Source organism: Ptiloglossa arizonensis, chromosome 12 (genome assembly GCF_051014685.1).
Source record: "Ptiloglossa arizonensis isolate GNS036 chromosome 12, iyPtiAriz1_principal, whole genome shotgun sequence".
NCBI lineage: Eukaryota > Metazoa > Arthropoda > Insecta > Hymenoptera > Colletidae > Ptiloglossa > Ptiloglossa arizonensis.
In genome coordinates, this window is record NC_135059.1 from 13,009,063 (window position 1) to 13,032,019 (window position 22,957).

Consider the following 22,957-nt stretch of genomic DNA (forward strand, 5'->3'; position numbering starts at 1 on the left):
CAGGGTCGCGTGCACCGCGCGTAATTATCCTGATCCTACTCGAACCGAGCGTGGGTCTTTTCGGATCGAGAGAGAGTTTTATATCGCCCGATCGTACCAACGGTACGACTTTCCTTAGAAAATAAGAAAGGTATGGCAAAATGATAGAATTTTTGCTCGGAATATTTGCACGAGCGAGGTGAAACTACGTTAGGAGAATCAGGATCGATAGAAATTCGAGGGAGCGTAAATATTTGTCCTTGCGGTGAAATATGCCATCGTTGCGGCAAGATTTGTCGAACGACGGATCGTTACGTCGGTGGCAAAGTCGAATCGACTCGTCGTTTGATAAATCGTCATAGGGGCCACAACTATCGTCGGTACGATAGCTCGAGCGATAATTGTAAAGTGTGCGGGGTTGTATAACCTGTAGCGCGACGCAGCCATATTGAACGATAGTGCGCCGCTGCCATGCAACTAATCGTACGATAAATCGTTGCGTCCGCAGCCCCTACAAGGAGAGAATTTAATAAGAGAGAACGCGTCGGTGCTTTGAAACATTTTTATTCTCGACGTCGTAACTCGTTGCGGTCTGTTCCAATTTTCCAAATTGATTTCGACGCGTTCTCCCGTTTTTGGTACTCGTCCCGTCGGTTAAAAATGCGGAACTTACGCAGTCACGTTGGAGTTTCCTCCGACCAATTTTGATCTCTTCCCCTATTTTCAAATATTACCGTCATTCGTCCACATCTGACAATTCGAAAAATTGCGTTTCTCCGACCAAACTTTATCGTTTCGTACAATTAAAATCCTTACTGAACGATACACAGTGGTCCCTCGCTCGAACCGTGTACGCTACTTCGATGAATCGAGTGTTCGGTGTTGCGGCGTTTCGGAACACAGTGAGACGCGACGCGACGCGTTGCGCGCGCGTAATTAACCTCGAGCGTGTCCGAACGCTTGGAGTTTTCGCGAGTGAAATCCGTGCTCGCGATTCATCGACGAGGTTCTCGTTAGAAGCCAGCTCGCGTCAGCCTCGTTTCCCTCGATGCGGCGATTCGCTCGGGGCTCGATGCTACCGCGACTACTTAAAATTCACCGCGTCTCGAGGCCTTATCGACGCAACCGAGTCGGACATTAATCTCGCTCGAGCGATTCTCGCACTGACCCTATTAACGTCGCAGCGGACTCGCGAGAACCGCGGAAACTTTCGCACCGGTCTCTCCCCCGCGAGGCGCCTTCGCTCCTCTCGAGGACGATTCCTTATTTATTTATTTATTTATTTATTCATTTATCGAATCGTACGGATAAGACACTCATTACTGTACGATATGCAAGACGTTTCTTCAGTTGCGACAGAGAACGGAGCATAATAGATTGTATTCTAAATAGAATAAAAGAAGGCAAGCTTTTTTCGTCGTTTTAGACGTGGACGCAGAGTTTCTTTCGCAATGTTTTGTAGGTAAATATAGTTTCTTTTCCGGTTTATGCATACGACGTGTTCGATCAATAACGCTCGTAGACGTATTTCGCAAGAGTTGTACTATGTTAATTTACGCGCATCGAGATGTTTAAGGAATTTTTTCCATGCGATGGAACGTTTGTTCGAGACGTTCGCGCGAGATACGGGTCGGTTTGGACCCAGGCCGTGGCGTCACGGTGCCAGTATTGCGAAGGTTAATGCATTCGCAAAGAATGACGCACATATGCGTCATTTGGTTTCTTGGCTCGGGTACGGATGACGCATGTGCGCGTCATTGGCACGTTTTGCATCCCCGTTGTAAAATAAGTGTACAAAAAAATGTTTGAAAGGATCGCGTAACGAGGGCAATGACGCCACCTGACCGGATAAATGATCGATCGAATTATCGACTGGATATGCCATCCGAAAGGTTACACTATTTATAGTATTTATGCGGTATGGGTTGTTGATCGAACATGGTTTGTCACGGGTCTCCTAGATTTCAGATGTTAGATTTAATTTGCATCGAACAGACTCGCAGTCGTAACGAAAAATACTGAAACATCACACGGTACAAGGGTCAATAACAGATGCACAGGAATTCGTAAAGTGGCTCAGACTGCCTTTGAAAATGTCTCTCGAGAAAATCGATATCAACGGTACGAATCGTACGTCTCTCCGGGTCCAAAGAGACCCACGCTTGGCCCATCATTCTTAAAATGGTTCGGAGCACCTCGGAAAAAGTCTCTCGGAAAAGTAGGAAAGGTAGCAGTACCGATGGTACAGATGTACTTCTCTCCGGGTCCGTATAGACCCACGCTGGACCGAAGCTGGTATCGATAGGTTAAATTAGGAAGGTGCACCGCGGTAACGGTCGGCGGTAAGTTTCGGGCTGGCCTCGATTTATCGCAGCACCTGTTGGCCGTCGCGCAGCTGCCGCGAGGCGACGCCATTACCGGGAATTTGTTCGCCGGCGTAACGAACGCGGTGGCTCGCAGGTGCTGGCTCGCGGGTACGAGAGGGACGCCATTTCGATTTCTTGCGCGTCGTACGGCGCAGCCGCTCGCGGAAATCGTCCTCGTCATCGCTCGATCGTCGATTCGTTGGATTCGCTCGTAAAACGAACGAGCTAGCGAACGAACCAGTCTCGTACGCACGATCGAACGAACGGTACCGACTTTCGACCGACAACCGAATCACGGTCCGCGATAAATAGACGAAATTACGCCGGAGGAATCACCGGACGAATCGGGCATCACCCTTTTCGCGTTCGAAGAGACGCGGTCGGAGACTCGAGCACGAATCGGACGTAATATCGCGCGAGGGTTGCCCAAGACTCTCGGCTGCATCGCATTTCCAAGACAAATTAGGTTGGTCGAAGGTGGATGCGATTTGTTCGCCGAGCGAGCGAGCGAGCGAGCGAACGATCTTTACGAGAATCGTGCATACGCGCGGCAACAACAACGGAGCGTGGGAGTTCGACCTGGGCTCGACCAGGGAAATCGAGATCACGTGCATAGCAATGCGGCCCTCCACGAGAGCCGTGGCCGGCACCGGGACACACAGCGTTCACTTCCTCGACTTCTGAACTTCTTTCCTAGCGTTACCCTCGACGATTACGTAAACGAGAACGGGTGGTTCAGTTTTTTTCTTATTCCACTTATTCTTATTCTTCTTCTTCCTCCTTTTTTTTTTGCTTCCCTTCGGATCGAGATCACCGAGAGAAGCTTCTCGTTTCGCGGACGAAAATCGTCCGTATTATGACGCCAAGCTCGGGACGGTGGAGTTTTACTTCGGTTTGGATACGTCTTATCAACAATAGGGATAGAATTAGAGAGTTGCTTTCCGAGACACCCACTGATGTTACATTTCGAATCTATTGTACACACAGTGAGTCACTAGATGTCGTCTAGAATTATAACGACAAGTAATACTAATACGTATACGTGTATACATACATACATACATACATATAAATATTTATTTATATGTTACATATAATATATTAATTTATCAAAACACTAATGATGTCTTCATTGATCTGTCTATAAAAATTAGTATCTCCTACTTTTATAATCTTGATCCTTATTCTCTATTTAATAGTATATACACAGGGTGGTCGCTGAAAGACTAAAGGGTTAGAAAAATGTTGTTTTTCACATACAGTATTAGAAAATCTATTGATTACATTTCCAAATAAAATAATAAACAATAAAAAAAACATGTGTCCGTAAAAGTTATTTTTCTTTCGTACAGTTCAGTCTTGCAGCGACCACCCCGTGTATACGTATACCAATGTATTATCATTGCTGCGATACGTACGTATTGTTTTCGATCGTGTGACGTATAGACTTCAAACGTAGGGTTCGCATCGATTACGCGAAGGAGAACGAGCGTTTCTTTTCTCTCTCGATTTCTTGGAATCGAGATCGTCGAACGGATCGAGGGAAGGCTTTCTGTTTCGCGACCGAAAGGAGCGGTGTTGTTATCCGAACGTCGAATCGCTCCGCTCGTGGAACGGAACGGAACGGAACGGAACGGGTAATTGAAACGTCGGGAGCTGAAAATCTCGGGGACGAGAAACGTTCGCGGAACGAGCGTTCGCAATCTCGCGCCGTCTAATGGTGCAACTGTAAATTCGATATTACGACGACAACGACCGAGGACGGGTGTTATTATCGCGATGCGATCCACGACGTCGCTGCCGCGACTCCGCTCGGAGATTAGAACCCTCGAGTAAACGAAAGTCCGAATAACCCCCAATTATCGCGATCGTTCGTTCCTCGAAGACGATCGCGTTTCCACTCGGTCTTCACCTCGAGCTCGAATCTCGTTACACCGTTCGACGAAGCGATCCTCCGCTTTCCGTAGCATCGTCGGACTTCCACTCCGCTCGGCGAACGTTTATTAAGCGTGCCGCAAAAGGGAGTCCGGTACCCTTTGCCCCGAGAACGGATCGTTAAAGCCGAACGCGGCCAGGGGGTCGCGTCGATCGCGGTACCAAGCTACCGTAGCTAGCTACTACCTCGTTTACGAGGACGAATTTTAGCGCGAGATTCGAGATCGACCGACTAACGAACCCTTGCGAATTTTTCTCTCCTGAAAAACGTTACTTTCGTCGTTAACGAATTGAAATCCGGTGAAAAGGATCACTCGTGAGAGTCGATTTCGAAACGAGAGTCGATTTTGAAGCCAAAGATCGTCAGCTACCTCGTTTAAGAGATCGAATTTTAGCTACAACTACCAAAGGTATCGATTTGACTCGTTTCAAACTTCTTCTTAAAATTACTCGATTATTAACGATGTCCTTGCCTACAATATTCGAAGATGCGTATGCGATCCAATAAAAATAGTAATACGTTCGGTAGTTCCAGTATTGAAGCTTCTAGAACGAGGAATATACAATTATTTCCACTCGAAAAGAATTCTCCACTCACCCTCGGTTCAAGGCACAACCGTCGGTGGTAATCTTCGATCGCGAAACAAGGTTCGTGTGTGTTCAAACTCACGACAGAACGAGAGATATAGAAAAATTTCCACTCGAAAAGAATTCTCCACTCCCCCTCGGTTCAAGGCACAATCGTCGCCGGTGGTTCACCGTACAAAGCGATCGAAGGGTGGAAGGCAGCCTCGTATCTCCCCTTTGTTCGTCGTTCGCGATGAAACGTCGCTTCGGTCTGGCACGGTGACAGTCCGTAATTAGAAGATAGATAACGAGCCCGTTCGATGGAGTCTGGCGACGATCGTTGGTTCGGTATTGGCATTTGCCAACCTACATACCTAGATGAGCCGTGGCGCTTGCTCGATCGGTCGTTCGTCGATGACGGGGCTCTCGAAGCTCGCGGGATACGAGTAAGCCGTTCCGCGACGTCGATCCTGTAACCAGTTTAGCGACTGAAAACTGTCCGCGTCGATACACCCAGAACGTTGCGAGTACAACCCGATCGAGCCAGAAAAATCGCCGAGTCAGCCGAGCGAGCGCGAAACTTTATCACCGAAGGTACATCGAGTGTATTTTTCCTTTCTTTCTCCTTTTTCGTTTTGCGCGCACCGACGCGCAAGAACGACATTTTCCAACGAGAAATTAACCGTGGCGAGTAAATCGTTTATCGTGACATCACCGTTAACGATATCGACTCCATCGATCGCGCTGAATCATTTCGAGCTCGGTAACACCGCGGAACGCGAACCGTGAAGATCCATACTCGTCTCGTGTCGAGTTTGGTTCGTTTCCGTGGCAAAAGTCATCGAAACGCCCTCTCGCGATTCGACGGGGAACCCCCTTGGGACGCGAGACACGTCGCAAGGGTTTCAACGTTTCAGTTGCATCGCAAATATGCAAAATTTGTGGAAGCGAGTCGAGAAACGGTCTAGTAAGAATGAGTTTCATTTTTATGCACGATAATGTTGTTAATTATACATTCGCTTTACTTCCGTTATCGCATTCATATTTTTCTAGTATTACTATGATTCTAATCCTGTATTTACAATTGCTAAACGTAAGATGGAAGTACGAACAGTGTTATATTTATTCTTACAATTGACCATCGAATATCAACAAATCGTTACACGTTCTACGTGGAAATATTTATATTACCGGAACGATGTAAATCTTTCGATCCGGTTCCACAGAGTGGCCGAATACTTACCAACAGCAGTGTACGTAGAAATAACCGTCCAAGCGAGGACAAATAACGTGTACCCGGTCGAAGGCGATGTTTGCGCAAACCGAGCCGCGTCTTCGAAATCTTTCTCTCTTTCTCTCGAGCAGCAGCAGCGTCGAACGTGGAAAATTGTACCTCGTTTGCAAACCCCCGCGCAGCTTCTGGGTTGCGTGACTCACGCGACAATACGCGGTGTGCAATCGGTTTACATCGTTTACAAAATACACAGAGCGCCGTGTGCCGCGACACGCTGCGCTGCGTCACCCTAGAAATTAACCCTAGAAAGTGTGCACCGTACGTAACGACCCGAGTGCCCACACGGGAGCACTACGGGCCCCTCGAAACTAATTTTTATCGCATTATTCGTAATACTATATCCCCGCCTTAAGTGTGCGAGAGGACCTCGCGTTAAATATGAAAATTTAATCCCTGCTAATAGGTGGGGAGGCTCCTTCGCAGCACGATATTCGATCACCGAGCAGTATACGCGCGCGTAATACGATTCGAGATCGAAGATCCGTGCGAGACAATAATAAACGAAAGGAAAAATTTTATCACACTTTCCTTCCTTTACGTAAAATTGTTTTCAACGTTCTCGTGATATTTTCCCGAGTAAAACGAGACCAAACGCGACACAATTTGAACAATATTTACTTACGTAATAAATTTATTATTATAGGTAGACGATAGAACGATTCTTGGGCATTAACTTCGCAATAAGTACAACAATTTCCGAAAAAAAGAAATCAGTTTTACAAGAATACTACATCCGCGCTTTTGCTGGACAGACTGCGCAAAGATTCGACCGTAGGATAACGTCGTTTGAGATTAGCCGGGACAAGAGACTCGCAAAAATGATTCGGACACCTGTCATCGAGCTTCGTCGGTATCCCCCCGAGGGTTCAAACGACTCAGGGGAATACTCGATCGTCTCGAGGTCGTTTTCCGGTCCGAGACCCCATCGTTCGAACAATACTCCCTAATGACGTTCGCGATGACGCTTGTTCGGCGATCCTTTCGGGCCATCTGTCCTTCGTAACGTGGAACTTTTTAGGCAGGAACTCGCGACCGCTCCGGTTCCTGTGCAATCGAGCATCGACGATCCCGTGATCTCTTCGATTTAAAATTCGACGCGGACGAGTGACTTTCCGCCGCAAGATCGTACGTCACTCCTTATTCCTCCGATTTGAAACAACGAAGACTCGCTCGTCCACATCGAGTCCAACGCTCGAACCTCTGGCAACGAGCCTGTTTCTCGACTTCCACGTATTTCCGGTATACACGAAGCGATCGAACGCTCACGAACGGCGGTGTATTTACGATGTACCGTTGATATTGTTTGATTCGACGTTATGGATTTACGGTTGTGTACCTAGGTTTTTTTGTAGATAGCTTCGCGGTTGTAACTCGCAAGCGGTACACGTACAGAGGGTGTGATTCGTTACCCCCACCGTACGTTCGACGATTACGACAGTTGGAATCTTCGAAGACGCGACCGATCGGGATCTAGAAACGTGTACCCCCGTTCCCCGCGATTCGAGGATGAGCAGAAGGACCGCGAACGCGTCAGTCGGGTTCGGACCCGTTGAGAGTAAACCCGGAAAAAATTCAGCGATACTTGGTGCCTCGCTCTTCGTTTTGCGAACACTCGATACAAAGTGCCGAAGACACGGGTGTTTCGCGTACGTCCAGAGTGGGGTCCGAGCGTATCCGAGAACGAACGAATCGGGCGTTGGATAGTCGATATCGGAAGAAGAACGCGTACTGGAAAGAAAGGAGAGCCGCGTAGAGGATCGACGTTGGTCGTCGTTGCTTTCACCGTTGTTCTTACGATTCCAGCGCGGAGAATCGAAAGAGTCGCTCCGGCGCGGAGCATTGCCCGCGCAAACTTCGCTTTCTAGAGGCTGTTTAGATCATCGTCGGATTACAACGCGGTGTGCTCCGTATCCGCGGATCATCGCGAATGCATCTAACTCGAACGCCGAGAGCCGGCCGGCCGCCGCGCAATGTAGATCATTTGTTATTCACCGAGTGGAAAATTGAAGCGCGGGAGGAGAGCGAGATCCCCCGATCCCCGATCCCCGGTCCCGTGCATCGAGGAGTAATTAGAAACGCGCTCGAGCTCGAGCTCGCGAACGAGATTCGCGGTGTGTTCGTACTCGTTAACGAAAGAGCGAAAGTGAAGCGTTTTTACGCGCGTACGAGCTCCTCGGCCGAAGCGTTTGTTGCCTCGGCTCTGTAACCCACCGCTCGTCACGCTCCTACGAGAAAAATACAGGTTTTACAGCGGGTTTCTCACCTGCCGCGTAGACCACGGATTTTTCTAATCGCGGATTTACCCAACGTTTATGTGTGTGTGTGTGTGTGTGTTTCCCCCACGTTGGGTTCTGAACGTTCTTGTTCGTTGTTCGCAGAGGCAAGTACGCAACGGTGAGGAGATGTCGGGAGAGATCCAGCGGACGACAGTGGGCAGCCAAGTTCCTCAGGAAGAGGCGACGGGCCCAGGAATTAAAAGCGGAAGCGCTTCACGAGGTCGCGGTGCTGGATGCCGCGGTGAATTGTTCCCGCCTGGTGTCTCTTCATCAAGTATTCGAGACCAACAACGAGATGGTCTTGGTTCTGGAACTGTAAGTTTCTTTTCACCGCGATGGTAAAGTAACCGCGAGGAATTCCAACGAACGCGTTCCACGCCGGAATTAAATTCGCGAGCGTTCGATCTACGCTTTGCGATGTCTGGGTCTTTTCCGACCCGGAGAAACCTTTCAATCGCTCGGTCACCGTCGGTACGATTAGTTGCAAAGAATCGGGAACGAATCGATGGTTTTCCTTCACGGGCAAGAATTGCCCACGGAATGTTTCAACGCGTTTTACAACGGAGACTAGGTTGGCGTGGATTTATGCGAAGATTATCCCCTTGGCTTGTGATTTAATTTCCGAGCGCGGCTACCGCGATCGGACATTGAATCCTCAGCGCGTCCGAACGAACGTTCGAACCGCCTTTGCTCCAACTACCGGGAAGGTAACGGAACCGTTTCAATTCGTATAGTTTTCATCGTTTGTTCTTTTTTTTTCACACGGTGAATATCGAGGAACAATGTGGAATATATTATTTTTTATTACTTTTTCGAACCGCCTGTTTGCGCGCAACGTTGCTTCGTATTTCGTAAGTCGGAATTAGACACCAGTCGCCAAGAGTTGTCCGTACAGAAAAATTACAATACAAGTATAATTGCGTTAACTTTTTTAACTCGTTGATAAACTAAACAAGTATATATACAACCGAGTTCGACTCGGTGTTACGAAACGAGGGGTTAACGACTCCATTTTTATGTCAACCGTGTGTACTCGGCGAATCAGCAGTCGGTGCTGTTGTTATCGGTGGATCCTTTTCTTTTCACGAGTAATTGTGCGCTAAAAAGATTAAAAGATACGGCGATCGATAAAATACATACTCGCGTTTTAACGTTCCACAAGTGTGTCTTTTTGCGTTTCATTACGCGCCATACGAAATTAATATTTTACTACGACTTTGTAAATTTTCCACACCGAAGAGTAGATGGAATAATAATAAATAGAAAATAAAAATAAATAAATACACGTATGCTCGATCGCTGACGCACCCCGTTTTACCTTCTCGGGATCCCTGAGACGGCTGTACCCGTATTTTGTAAATTTTCTCCACCAACGAGTAGATGGAACGCTAATAGATAAGAAAATAAAACTAATACACGTATGCTCGATCGCTGACGCGGTTCGTTTTATCTTTTCAGGGCCCCCGGTGGTGAGCTACAAATGATACTGGACAGAGACGAAGTTCCGGAAGAGCGACAGGTCGCCAGATTGTTGAAGCAGATTTTGGACGGAATAGCCTTTCTGCATTCCTTGAACGTGGCCCATCTGGACATCAAGGTGAGCCATCGAACAACCGACGCGACTCCGTCGTTGGAAAATTTCGCGACTGCGCGGTAAACTCGAGACAACAGGGGGAGGGGAAACGTAGAAATCGCGAGCCACGGTACTCGTCCCTTATCAGGCCGGCCGTTACGAACAACCGAGCGCCCCGATAACAGCTGGAAGATCGTCGTTCCCGCAAACAACGCTTATCTAGATTTTTCTCGCCGAGTTGAAAAACCTCGCTGCGGAATCGGCACGAGCGCGCGTCCGTTCCTCGCGGATAAAGAACGCTGATAGGAAAAATATGGAACGCGCTCCTTGTCGCGTCTAATCTCGTAGGATCGTCACTCGAGGAGAAAAAGAAACCGTTTGGCAACCGAAACGACACTTAGCTTCCGGCGGTGCGTTGCCAGTTTCTCAGCGACGACGCGCTCGTTGCGAACCAGCCGACGATACTTGCGCAAAGATATCCAGCTTACGTTCCAACTGACATCCTACACCGACAAAATTTCATTTTTTTTACACAGTGCAAAATAACGGAATAATATCTCGCGAGATTCTGTCTACAATCTGGTCTATTATCTGTACGGTACACGGACAAGCTTCTGTCGGACACTATATTTTCAGCAAAGAGAGTTCACGATACTGTCTACGGTGTGTATAATTGTACAAATCGTACAGTTCTTCTTCCTTCGCAACGCGATGGACACACGGGCCAATAGTAATGCTTCGACGAAAACTCGAGTGCGAAATCTCGAGGGACTGGACTTACATACATATCTTCCCGTGTCCGTTCCGCGATTATCAGCCCTCGCGCGAAACCGGTAGAAATTAGCGAGATCCGTAGAGGGGAGAGGAACGCATTAATTCGTTCAGCGCGTACCAGTGACGCGCGTCGTCCGCACATTGTTGCTTCGGAAAGTGACTTTCTCGTGAATTCAAATATTTGCTAGAAAGCGACGGGACCGGTGTCGTCGTTGCGCGCGCAGCTCGTAGAACGCGCGCACCGGACCGTGGAGGGGGGCCGTACACCGTATTTTTCCGCGAAACATTCGTTACCATAACGAACCCGTTGTTTGCAAAGATGAGAATAAGATCCGCGGCACGTGCACGGGTAAACGCGAGCTTCACGCGGACTCATCGCGATGGAATCCCGAGGAAACGGGGCGCCGATGGGGTGTTGTTTCTGTCTACGATATTATTTTTGTATCGGCCTCGAGGGAGCCTCGAACCGTCGCGGCGCGAACCATCGATGCTGAAACAGATCCCTGTTTCTTTTTGCAAGAATTGTGGCCGCGTTTGCTTCGAAACGAATCGAACGAATCGTAAGGTAAACCGTTGGTAAACTCTTCGATGAATAAAAGTATAGAAAAGTTACACGGAACCGTCGCAGTAAGGCTACCAGTAACGCGTTACTCGCGTAACGCAATCGGTGGAGAACCAGTGGTATTATCGACGCGTCAGGAGTCGAACGGTGTCCTTCGAGTTAAAAGATCGCAGGAAAAAGTGGAATCATCGACTCGCGTCGGTCGCGTGACGCGACGCCGACGCGATACGCTCTTACCATTGGCTGAATTGGGCAAGCGTAGAAGTCTACCGCTCGAGGAGGAACGCGGCAAACCGAGACGCAAAACGCAACCGACGTGCGTTCGCAATTCTATCGTCGCGCGGTGGACTTCTACGCGTGGCCAACTTGCAACCAGAGCGCAAGGTCTCGAGTCCCCGATTCGGTTCGAATAGTGCAGAATGGTAGACTCACGGTAATAAGTCAGAGTTTCCACGCGTCGCTCCTAGTTTCGACTTTGGAATGAACGAATAACTTTTGTTTCATTTTTTTCCATTCCGATTCCTCTTTATTTTGTACAATATTTTTCGTACACTCTCCTTGTCAGCCATTGGTGGCAATGTATCGCTTACGAGCAAGACGATTAGACGAGTACCCTATCCCTGTGATTTTTCATCCGGAGGACAGCGATCGACCCTATGCAACAACGATGCCCTCCGTTTCGATCGGACGGGGAATCACCGCGAGTCTCGACTAGAGACGGTCGTTTTCGAGCAACGAAACGAAACGAACCGTTCCTCGCAATAGATTGGAGCCGTTGCGTCAACCGAAGTCACGGTTTCTACGACGCGGATGAAAACGGGCAATTTGCATAATTGTCCTCCCCCGTCCGGTCTCGCGGTACGATAAATCTCCCGATTTCTGTCGTTGGATCGGCTCGAATTACGCTAAACGTCGCAATGCGTCGTCCGGTGGGATAGATGGCACCGCTTCGTACGCGCGTCACGGAACGTAATGCACGCGCTCGGTCGCGTCAAACGAGACGTGGTTTTTTTTTCTTATTTGGCGCCGCGGCGACGATTCGCAATTTGCGACGCGAGTATCGAGCGACACGGGACCAAAGCGGGCCGTAGCTATAACCGAGTAATACCGTGTTTATCGATTATCGGAGTGATCGATATGGGTGAGCCAAGGCGAGCGACTAGTATTAATAATATTCGCGCGTGCACGCGCGCGAGCACGCTGGGTCGCGTATTTCAGCCTTCCTTCGTTTTTTTTTCTCTCTCGTTTCGTTTTTTTTTTTTTTATCTTTTCTTCCTTCCCTGTCCTCCTCGTACTTCTTCGTCCTCTTCGTCTTCTTGACGCGCGGCTCGGATTATGATCGCGGTTATGCAACCCAATTACCCGCCTTTCGCAAATTGATAGCAATTTGCGGGGATGCAGGTTACCAGGTACGCGGCTAAGGAGAGGCTGCTCGCGCGATTAAATTCGCTGGAAACGGAGAGCGAGACGAATAGTAGTCCGTCGATTCGGCCGGGAATTAAATTACCACGGGCGAACGCAATTTCGACTCCACCGGCGAACGCGATGAAATTACCTTTCGCGCGTTTCGCAGACGTTCGCTCGCTCGCTCGCTCGCGCTAGCTGATCGCAACTCGGGACGTCCTTTAACGCGGTTCTTATCTCGGTGCGTCTCTCTCCCGATAACGACGATTACGCATCGCTCGGAATTATCGGCGATGTTTTCCCTGCGATAAGATTATTTCGCGCGAGACGGTTCGATCTTGTGTACGAGGTAACCGGCCCGTTTTCTACGTGAGAATATTATTCAGGGGAAAAATCGTCTACGTCCACGTCTACTTAAGTTAAATACGTTTACTTTTGTGGGGAGAATGATCATCGTAAACTTACTATTTGTCGATACAATATACCTTTTTATACAAGTGTGAGCAGAACTTCTATAGGCGACCGCAACTGTCCAGTGGGGATAACCATACGGCAAACGAATTATCAAACATGGATAAACTTTTTTAATCTTCCCATAAATGCATTCAAAGTCTCTCGCATGCCTGTACTGCCAACGTCTCGCTTTAATTGATTCTATACTTTCTATTTTTATTTTTCTTTCATTTTTATCTTTATTTTTTAGTCGCAATTAAAAATTACGTTAAACTTGTAAATAAATGATTACTGATGATAGCTTGTACAAATACGTACAAGAAGATACGAAAAACTTTGCATACAAAAATAAGAAACTCAACAATTAAAAAACATTCGGAATAGAACGATAGTGAATACAATTGTTGTATACTTTTTTGAAGCAATAATTTTCTAATCCGCGCGTACGCCTTCTTTTTATACTTGTTAAAAATCGTCGACGGATCCACGGAGACTATCATCTGTGAAATAGATACCGTCGGTGTCCGTTGGAGCTTTTTTCGTTCACGATAATTACGACACGAGTAGTCTTCGTAAAAAATTAATACGGAGTGATAATAAATGGGTCCCAGTCGGTAAGAAAGAGAGAGCTGTCCGCGTGCCGTTATCGAAACAGGTTAAACGGGGCGAGGATCGACGAGTAGAAATCAATCCGACCGGCCATTGTTTGCAAAGAAATTGCACAAAAATTCCGACAACTTCCGCAAGAAGCCGAGAAACGGGTCGAAATTCGCGAAACGGTTGCTTCGTGTCGGTGGTACGCCAGCGTCACGGATTCGTGATCAGAAAGTCGTGACTTCGAGTCCCGTTACTAAACTCCGGAGTGGTTTTTTTCTTTTTCCTTTTTTTCTTTTTCTTTTCTTTCTTAGACGTCGCGCACTTTGGCAAATTACTCTTCGCTTTTCCATTTTTCTTGCACAAGGATGCGAAAATCGCGAAACAATGCAACCGTTCGCGATAACGGTATTCGATTTTAATAGTTTCGCAGAACTACTTGTAATATTCACGAGCACGCGTTCTTACAAACGAAAATACGATTAAATTAACGATACAACGCGAAGGGTATAAATTACGCATAATGTTCATCGCGCCTTGAATTTTCTCGCGGGACCAGCGATTTCCTTTCGAAACTCGTTAAGAAAATTTATGCGCAATTTCGCTCGCATCGTATAATCGCTCGTATTCGCGTTATGTTCATCGATATCTCGATGTTCCGCTCACAATGTATTTTCTACGTATCGTCGTCGAAAGATCTTTACGGTTACGGTAATAATAATAACGATATTAGTAACGGTACTGGTAACGATAATAATATCGATAATAATTACGATAATAACGATAACGATATCGTACGGACAATATCGTGTTTTTGTTCGCGATAAACGTTACGAATGAGAACGTTACATCGTTTCTATTACTTTTAGAAGTAATGTTTCGCGAGTGTCAGCCTCGTGCGACGATTCTGTATAATTTTTCTGTGTTTTCGTTTACCGAAACGTTTAACCCGTACACGAATACATAAAAAGAAATTTCCACTTGGTTACCATGGTACGGGTATCGACGTTTTCGCCCAGCATCGATCAAGGTGTATCAGATCTATACTTTGGAGTGTGCACCGAAACGGTACCTGCCTCATGGTCACAATTCGTTTAAGAATGGAAATTCAGACACTGGTCGTTCGTTGGAAATTGCAGCTCGAACGTATCGAGGATAGCAGGGTTCGCGAAAGCATCGCGGTTTCGTATCAAAATATTTTCTCGCTCCGGCTGGCAAACTTTTGGAATCGTTAACCCCCGTCGAGTAGGAGGAGGGAGCCGCGTTGGTTAATTTCGCATTCTCCGCCGTTTAAGATCGTGAGAGCGTAGCCGCGTGGAAACGATCGACGGGCGTAATTTTCGAAAGGAAAAAACTACGAATGGTGTTCTCCGTTCGTCCGGTCTCCGGTGTTCCCCGGTGGTCCGGTACGCGCTCAGAAGTCAACGCACCCGTCTCGAACAACGCGTCGAACTCCTCAAAGTTTCGCCAGACGAGTCTCGAGATTGCGCGCGGCTCTCCTCCGGGTTCGTCTTAAAATATCCTCGTGCCACGAATTCGCGCGATATGCCCGACCCGAATATAGATCGCGCTAGTTATGAATGGAAAAATGCTCGCGAATTCCCTGGCCCGGTTCCAAGGGGCCTCGTTGGCCGGTGTCCACGGGATTTCGGGCGCCGCGGCGTCGTTCCGGCGCAGGCGCGGACACTCCGCGGCCGGTTTCGCGCCGCAGAAGTAAATTGGCTCCCGACCCCGCCGGACCTCCGGTAATTGATAATTATAGCGATCGTTCCGATTGGAGCGTTGCGCCGGCCGCGATCCGACGATACGACGAATCGTGGTCTACGCGTCGATCGATTTTCAACACCGCGAGTTTTCTAATAGCGACAATCGTTTCGCTCGATCGGCCACACTTTTTCGTACGCTCGTGCTGGAATGCCGTTCCCTCGGCCCGAGCGTCAGGGAAACGGCTGAACGCGCGCTCGACTCGCAACGGGCCTGCAATAATAATGCGATATCTAAACTGGCGCCAAAGACCACCCGTCCTCGCTCGGTCGATAATCGCGCCGAGCTGTACCGCGCCGAGTCGGCTCGGTACGATACTCGTCGATTCGCGTCGCGCGAAATCGACGAAACTGGCCCCCGAGAACTCGGGGTTCGAACGCAAACCACACGAGCGTTGTTCTCGGCTTTCGCGGGAGCTTTTTCAACGTATTTTCTAGGGAACGGAGGCGATCGACCTCGCGGAGAGAAAGGGAGAGATTCATCAATGAACTCTCGGCCGGTCGAGATGCGGCCGGAGTATCGGGCTCGTGTACCGAGAATTCCGTTCGAGTCGTGGTCAGTGGCTCGGTCGCGTTCCCCCGATCGATGCGCGCGTCTGGCTCCGCGTTCGTTCGTTCATTAGGCAGGATGGACTCGGCTCGCGGCGTTCGATGAAATCGATTCATCGGCCCTCTTAATGGGATGGCTCGAGCAGCTCTCCAGACCACAGAGGCGCGCCTCTTTTCCCCGTGGAATCCGCGATACGGGACCGAGGAAAAAGGGAATCGGTACTCGATGTACTCTATTGCGAGATGAAACGTTGAAATAAATAGTACCGGCGCGCTAAACGAGCCGAGGGGCACGGGGAATGGCTCGCCCCTACCGGCTAATCCCTTCCACTTTTCGGATTCTTGATCGTTACTGGCCGAGTCGATCGCGTTACGAACAAAACTGAACGAACAAACTGCGACGGAGATGCAGCAACGGTGAACGACATTGGCGTAGACGTAAACTTGGAGTAGCAACTCTTGCGTCCTCGAGTTCGACGCGTTTCGGACGTCCGATCAATGGGTCTGGGAGAGTTTAGAGAACTTTTCGCTATTCTTTTTTATTACCCGTCTCGCCTCTATGTTAATTTATACCGAGAGTCGTTATAATAATTATGAAAAAATACACTATCGAGTTGTCGAAACGGAGAATGGAAATGAAACGGTTCGATCGCTCAACGATGTTCTCGAGAAGATTGCTCCGAATGTTTCGATCTACTCCTTGGAGCGTTACGAGTTGCGAGGAATCTTTGTTCAATTAAAGTCGAGAAAGAGAGGTGTATCTGCTTTCCTTCTCTAAATTTCTTAATCGACGTGTCGTTTCGCATCGTCGACAGACGGTCTTAATAGGAGAGTTCTCTTATCTCTGGTAGACCAGGATTACGTGCTATTCTAAACTTGACCCGTACTCGAAGCCAGTCGCTCTTCCTGCATTTAGAAGCGATATCGTTTCAAGTAAGGATATTGAAAGTATTCCGAATGAAAAAATTAGTTTTCATTGAATTCCTGTATTAAAAATATTTGTAATTCGACTAAACCTCGTTACATTTTACCAATGCGTGCTTTCGGAAGAGTACATTCTAAGAAAGCATAACGAAAGATCGAAAGTTTTCGAAAGCATATATTTTTCAAAAATATATAAAAAAAAATCGATATCTCCAAGTCGGACATTTTCCAAGGGGCTTGAGAAAATATATTTTTAAAAAATTCCATTTCTCCAAGCCGGAATACCCCGGATTAGCAGAATACCCCGTTAAAGGTCCAACGGTGTGCCTTTTATCGAGAGATCGGCGTGCACCGCGTACTCTTCCTTTGCGCTCTACCCGAACCCTCCGATTAGGGGGCTCTGTCCAAGACCACTTAGCGAACAAACTTTCTCTCTCTCCGCGATCAATTATATCGAAGCAGCGTCGTCGTGAAAATTTATTCTAGAAATCGAGTTTTGCCGCGCGGTGGAAACAATCGCGATTACGAAGGAAACGATTCGTTTTCTACGGGACGGTTCGCTCGATCGTCGAGGATAAATTGATCGCGGCACGCTTTCGCATCGTGTGAATCGAGCTCGTCCGCGCTGGACGCTCGGGGAACGACTCTTTCTCGCCCGAACTTTATTACATTCATGGCGCGCACGCACACCGACGCGCGCTCCTCAACGAACGCGTCTGCAGGGTCGCTTCCCCCTTTTCTCGACCGCCGGAAGTTTCAATGAACGCGAGAGACGGATCCTCATAAATTCGTTGTCCATTGGCTAAAAAGCGTCGCAGTGCCTTCCAACCGCGCGCACACTTCTTTCTTCTTCTTTTTCTTTTTTTTTTCGCGCGTCCTCCTCTCTCGGCCGGCTTCGTATCAACGATAATACGTACGACTTAATCGCGTACGGGAATCGTACACGGAGGAAAGAAATTTATTAATTTCAATAACGATAACAATAGGTATATTTATTCACGAGTAACGCAATTTGGTAACTCGAACGTACGTAATTTGATGTGCACATACGTAGAGAAAAGAAGAGTAAGTTTAATGTGCGAAAGTAAGGGAAAAGAATTCTTCTCGTGATATTTTCATTAGGAAATATCTAAATGCGTAAAGAGAGTGAGAAAAGCGGAGTAAAATAATACGAAAAATTAAACTTGAAGAATTACAATTGCAGAGTCAAATTTCGCCTTGTTTATTCGTCCATTCTCGCTTACATTCACAAATCATGAACGAGTTGTACTTCTCCACCCGTTTAATCCTCGAGGCGCGAATAGTTTTTCCGCGATACCCGTTAGGGGCCAAATTTTTATCCAAACAGACGCGGAGGGTCGGATGCACGGCATCGTGAGAATTCACCTCCAGCGTTCTTACCTCGCGAGGACGAGCCGACGGGTAGCCCTGATTTAATAGCTCGCGTCCTTCCTGCAGTTTTTGCGAGCGTTCTAAGTTAAACGGCGACATCCTACGGACCTGCCGCACCGGGAACTGGCTCACCTGTTACACTTTCCTAGACACGGTCGATCGATCGATGCGTCGACTCGAGAGCAGAGACATCGAGTCTAGGTGCTCGCGAACTCGAGATCGAGTCTCTCTTCGAAGATTCCACCGGTAGCTCCGGAGTAGAGGTGTTCGAATATTACAATATTCGAATATTCGAGTAGTTCGAAACTAGAATAAAGGCGTTGGAATATTCCAATATTCGAATATTCGAGTAGCTCGAAACTTGAATCGAGTCGAGACTTGGATCGCATACTTGAATACTTCGAGTAGATGTGTTCGGATATTCGAATATTTGAATATTTGAATATTTGAATATTTGAATATTCGAGTAGCTGAAAATTTGAACCGAGTCGAAACTTGGATTATTGGTACACCTCGAGTAAAGGTGTTCGAATACTCGAATATTCGAACTTGGATTACTTGGACACCTGGAGTAGAAGTCTTCGACTACTCGAATATTTGAATATTTGAACACTCGAAAGAATCGAACCTCGTAAACGCTTCAAATAGACCATACGTTACTCGAAATAGCGCTGCATATAATTGTGTATAAAAAAAATAGATATCGCGAAAAGTTCTGTCGCTTTATTTGTGCCTCTTCGTAATACTGCGTATCGCTCGTAATCGAGTCGTTAGAGTCAGTCGAATATTAGGCACGATACAGAAAGTATTAAACACGATGCGTACGGAAGTGAAAATTTGCCCTGCTTCGATTCAAACTCGGTCAAGAAGCAACAGAAGCATCCGGAAATATACGTCGAGTTAACGACCGGAAACTGCAACGTTGATTTACAAAATAATACGAACAAGAAATCTTTAATAACCAAGAAGACGCGCAAAGTTATCGAATCGATTATTTTACAAACAAAACGATCGAATAATCATTGTTAGAAATTTATCGAACGGAATGGAAGTTACTTCGACGAATAAAATCACGCAACGATCGAGAAGTATATCGATGCACCGCACTCTAGAAAGAAAAAACACGGCCAACTTTCCCCGGGATCTATTTCTGAACAGTTGGAACCTTGCGAATTTTTGATAATAATTCGTGATAAGTGGTTAACAATTCGGTTCGTTCGATCGGAGTACTCGAAGACTTCGGTCAGTTTCGAGTCCGTAGGACTGGAGTACGTTCGCGATACTCGAAAATGATCATCGAGTACCGCGAATCGATCGCAGTCGCGACGGTAAATATTTGCGTGTTCTTCGGGCGAGGGGGTGACGGAGGGTGGCCGAGTAAACGAGCCGGAACGAGCGATTATCCCATTCGCCAAGGTGAAACGCGCGCAATCGTTTTCACGGTAATCGATCCCCAACGCCCACGGGGGTCGCGTCGAGCCTCGAGAAACGTCCGCGGTAAACGTCGCTGACGCAGGAACTCTTCGTAACGACTGATTATGGAAATGTCTTTGTTCCTTATTGAACGACTTCCGGGATTCGTTCCAACGACTCTGTGTGTGTGTGTGTGTGTGTGTGTCTCTCTCTCTCTCTCTCTCTCTCTCTGTCTCTGTCTCTCTTTCTTTCCCCGCGAAATCGTTCCGCCCTCGGAGCGGACGTAGCATTCGCGATCGTTTACCCTCGGACTCGACGCGCGAAAGAATCCCAAAGACGCGTCGTAGGAGGGTGTGGAAATGTTTCGCGATGAACCGTGCAAGGTGGCGGTGGGGATACGGGGAGGCGTCGCGTGGTTTTTGAAAGCAGAAACGGGCCACGAACAAAACGCGTCCCACGACCTTCTTGTTGCCCGGAGCACTTTTCAGTCGCGTTTATTCGTCGTAGCCGTCGAGCATCCCGGGATGCAGTCCGGTCACGTTCGGCTCGTAACTCGGTATAACGAAACGTAACGCGCAAACTGAATCCTCGAGCGGAACGAGCCTGCACGCCACGATTCTCCAGAGTCGTTTCCTTTACCCTCGTTCGTGTCTCTTTCTCACCGGTATGTACGTTCCAGAGGAGCGAGAAAGAAAGGAGAAGAAGAGGAAGGAATGGAAGGGAAGGTGGGAAAGTAAAAAAGAAAGAATAGTGAGAAGAAAGTAAGAAGGGAAGAGAAGGTGGGAAAGTAAGGAAGAAAGAAAGAAAAGAAGAGAAAGTAAAGAAGAAGGAAAAAAGTAAGAAAAAAAGGAAAGGTAGGAAAGTAAGGAAGAAAGAAAAAATGAGGAGAGAAAGAAAAAAGGTAGGAAAGTAGAAAAGAAAGAAAGGAAGAAAAGGTAGGAAATTGAGAAAGGAAGAAAAAGAAGGAAAATAAGAGATTAAAGCGAAATAAAGGAAGAGGTTGGTTGGAGGGAGCGAGACGGCGAGTGTCTCTAGATTTTTGCGATCGTGGCTCGATTTACGGGCGCATGGCGCGAGTGGAACGCGAACGATGACGCGCGACGATAACGATAACGGCCGCGAACCAGTCAACCGGGGAGGAAAGTCTTTTCCTTAAACGTTTCTGTCACGCTAGGCCGGCTCGCGAGTTTCACCGCAGGTGTCAATTTGCTATCGTTCGGCCGCGTCGCACCGCGACTCGTTCACGTTGGAAACGGCGGTCTCGCGAAGCCCGCGAATCCATCGACGGCCATCGAACGAAGAACCACGGGACAGAAACGCGTCACCACGAAAATATCAATTCGTGACGGTCGTTGCTCTTTACGGAGACGCGTTCGTCGAGACGCCTCCTCGAGCCGAGACGGTCCGTTCGATACCACGGAACGGAAAAATCGACTTCCTCTTTTCTACGATCTTCCAGTTCCCGGAGAATTTAAACGGTCAACCGCCTCTCACGAGTATACGATAAATCTATGAATTTTGAACTACTTGCTTGCAATCATTTTAGAAGCTATCCAAAGAATCTTTCCAGATTGGAGGATACGTTGCTCAACGTCTTTCTTATTTGGGAAGATTTGTTTAAATTTGGATGAAAATTAAGTTCAATACTCCTATTACCGTTACTTAAAAAATTCTCGCTCGAATGGAAATTATTCAGAGGCAGTTAGCCAGAAATCGGTAAATGATTAAATCGATCAATTTCTCGTCAAGTTTTTTTTTTTAAACGTCGTCATTTGCCTCTTTAAGTATTCAAAGATTTGCAATTACAAAATTGTAAAACATCGGGACGAAAAGTCGAAGAATAATGAAATTAATCAGTTCCCCTTGTCCCTCGTATTTTGAAGTACGTTTTGTTTCCCTCGTTAAATATCCAAAGGCAGTTACGAAAGTATGTTTAAAAGTTCCCACTCGTACGTTTCGTATTCTTCGTTTTATTATACTCTTTTACTGTACTCTTTATTACTTCGGTCGTTGAGCATGGTTTCGCATGTTTGTCCGCTCGTCAAGCGGTTGAACAACATTCGCGAGCTCGTTGAAATTGTTTTTCATCTTGGGAACAAATTGCCTTATAATTTTACAAACTTTTACGCGCATACAAGATGAACGTCATTATTCTCCATCATTGGGGCGACGTATCGAACGAAATTCGATACGAGAATTTTTCTTCGAGATTTTTGCCTTTTTATCAATTCGGTACGGATAATCGCCGTATTTATTCGGATTACGAATCTCTTCGAGTTTAATTCCCAGTAACCGGAGCGTCACGCGGTACGAGGTGTAATTTCGACGAAATCGATCGTTTACGCTCGAAAGAATTCGAGTGCTCTGGGTTCGAACACGTACCAAACCGTAAGTGTGAAATTTCGAGTCGATGCATCCGGTGCTCGTCCACAAAGAGAACAAAAATCCCTCTCGAGGAACAAGAATAACGGGACAACGGGAGAACTCTGTTTGTATCTATTTAATTGTTTCTCGACGCGAAGATTAATACTATTCATCACACACGTGCACGCACTACTTCTCGCAATCTCCGACTCCCACTCGCTCAACCTCGCATATCTCCTACACTATTGCCAACTTGAATCTATAACCCGATGTATACCTAACCTTACGATCGCTTAACCTTTCGTACAACGTTCGTATCCTTGCTCGCAATACGTTCGATAAAAACAACCTCGTAATCTTAAGTAATTTTCATAAAATTATACGTTTTCGTAAAAATCATACCAATGTTACGCCAGCAAAGTTACTAGGTTGTTCGACAAGTTTCGTTGTTTCTCCTACTGTAAAAAAATACTATGACCCTTGAACTTTGAACAACTGTAAATATACGAAAGAGTCGACGGATCTGGATGAAACTTTATACACGTTCACCAAACGGTAGTACCATCTTTAGAAAAATAAAACGAACCTAATAGCTCCATTGAGTAATCTATTATACCGAAACCAATTTAATTATGAAATCTATAAAAATAAATAATTTCCATAAAGTTATAATCGGTAAAACTATACAACATCGAAATCGATCACTCGAAGAAGAAATCATAGCCGTATCGAGTCCCCGGAATAAAGATCGCGGCGAGTAAACCGCGTGGGCGTC

At 47.1% G+C, this 22,957-nt stretch overlaps 1 protein-coding gene across 1 annotated transcript in view; it reads left to right on the plus strand.

Moving 5' to 3' along the window:
• Positions 1 to 22,957, plus strand: part of LOC143153374 (serine/threonine-protein kinase 17B) — a 93,250-nt gene that overhangs the window by 60,177 nt on the left and 10,116 nt on the right. Inside the window, exons 2-3 of the mRNA XM_076324475.1 lie at positions 8,520 to 8,732; positions 9,876 to 10,014. Of these exons, the coding sequence (XP_076180590.1) occupies positions 8,520 to 8,732; positions 9,876 to 10,014 (352 nt within the window). The remainder of the gene's footprint in view (positions 1 to 8,519; positions 8,733 to 9,875; positions 10,015 to 22,957) is intronic.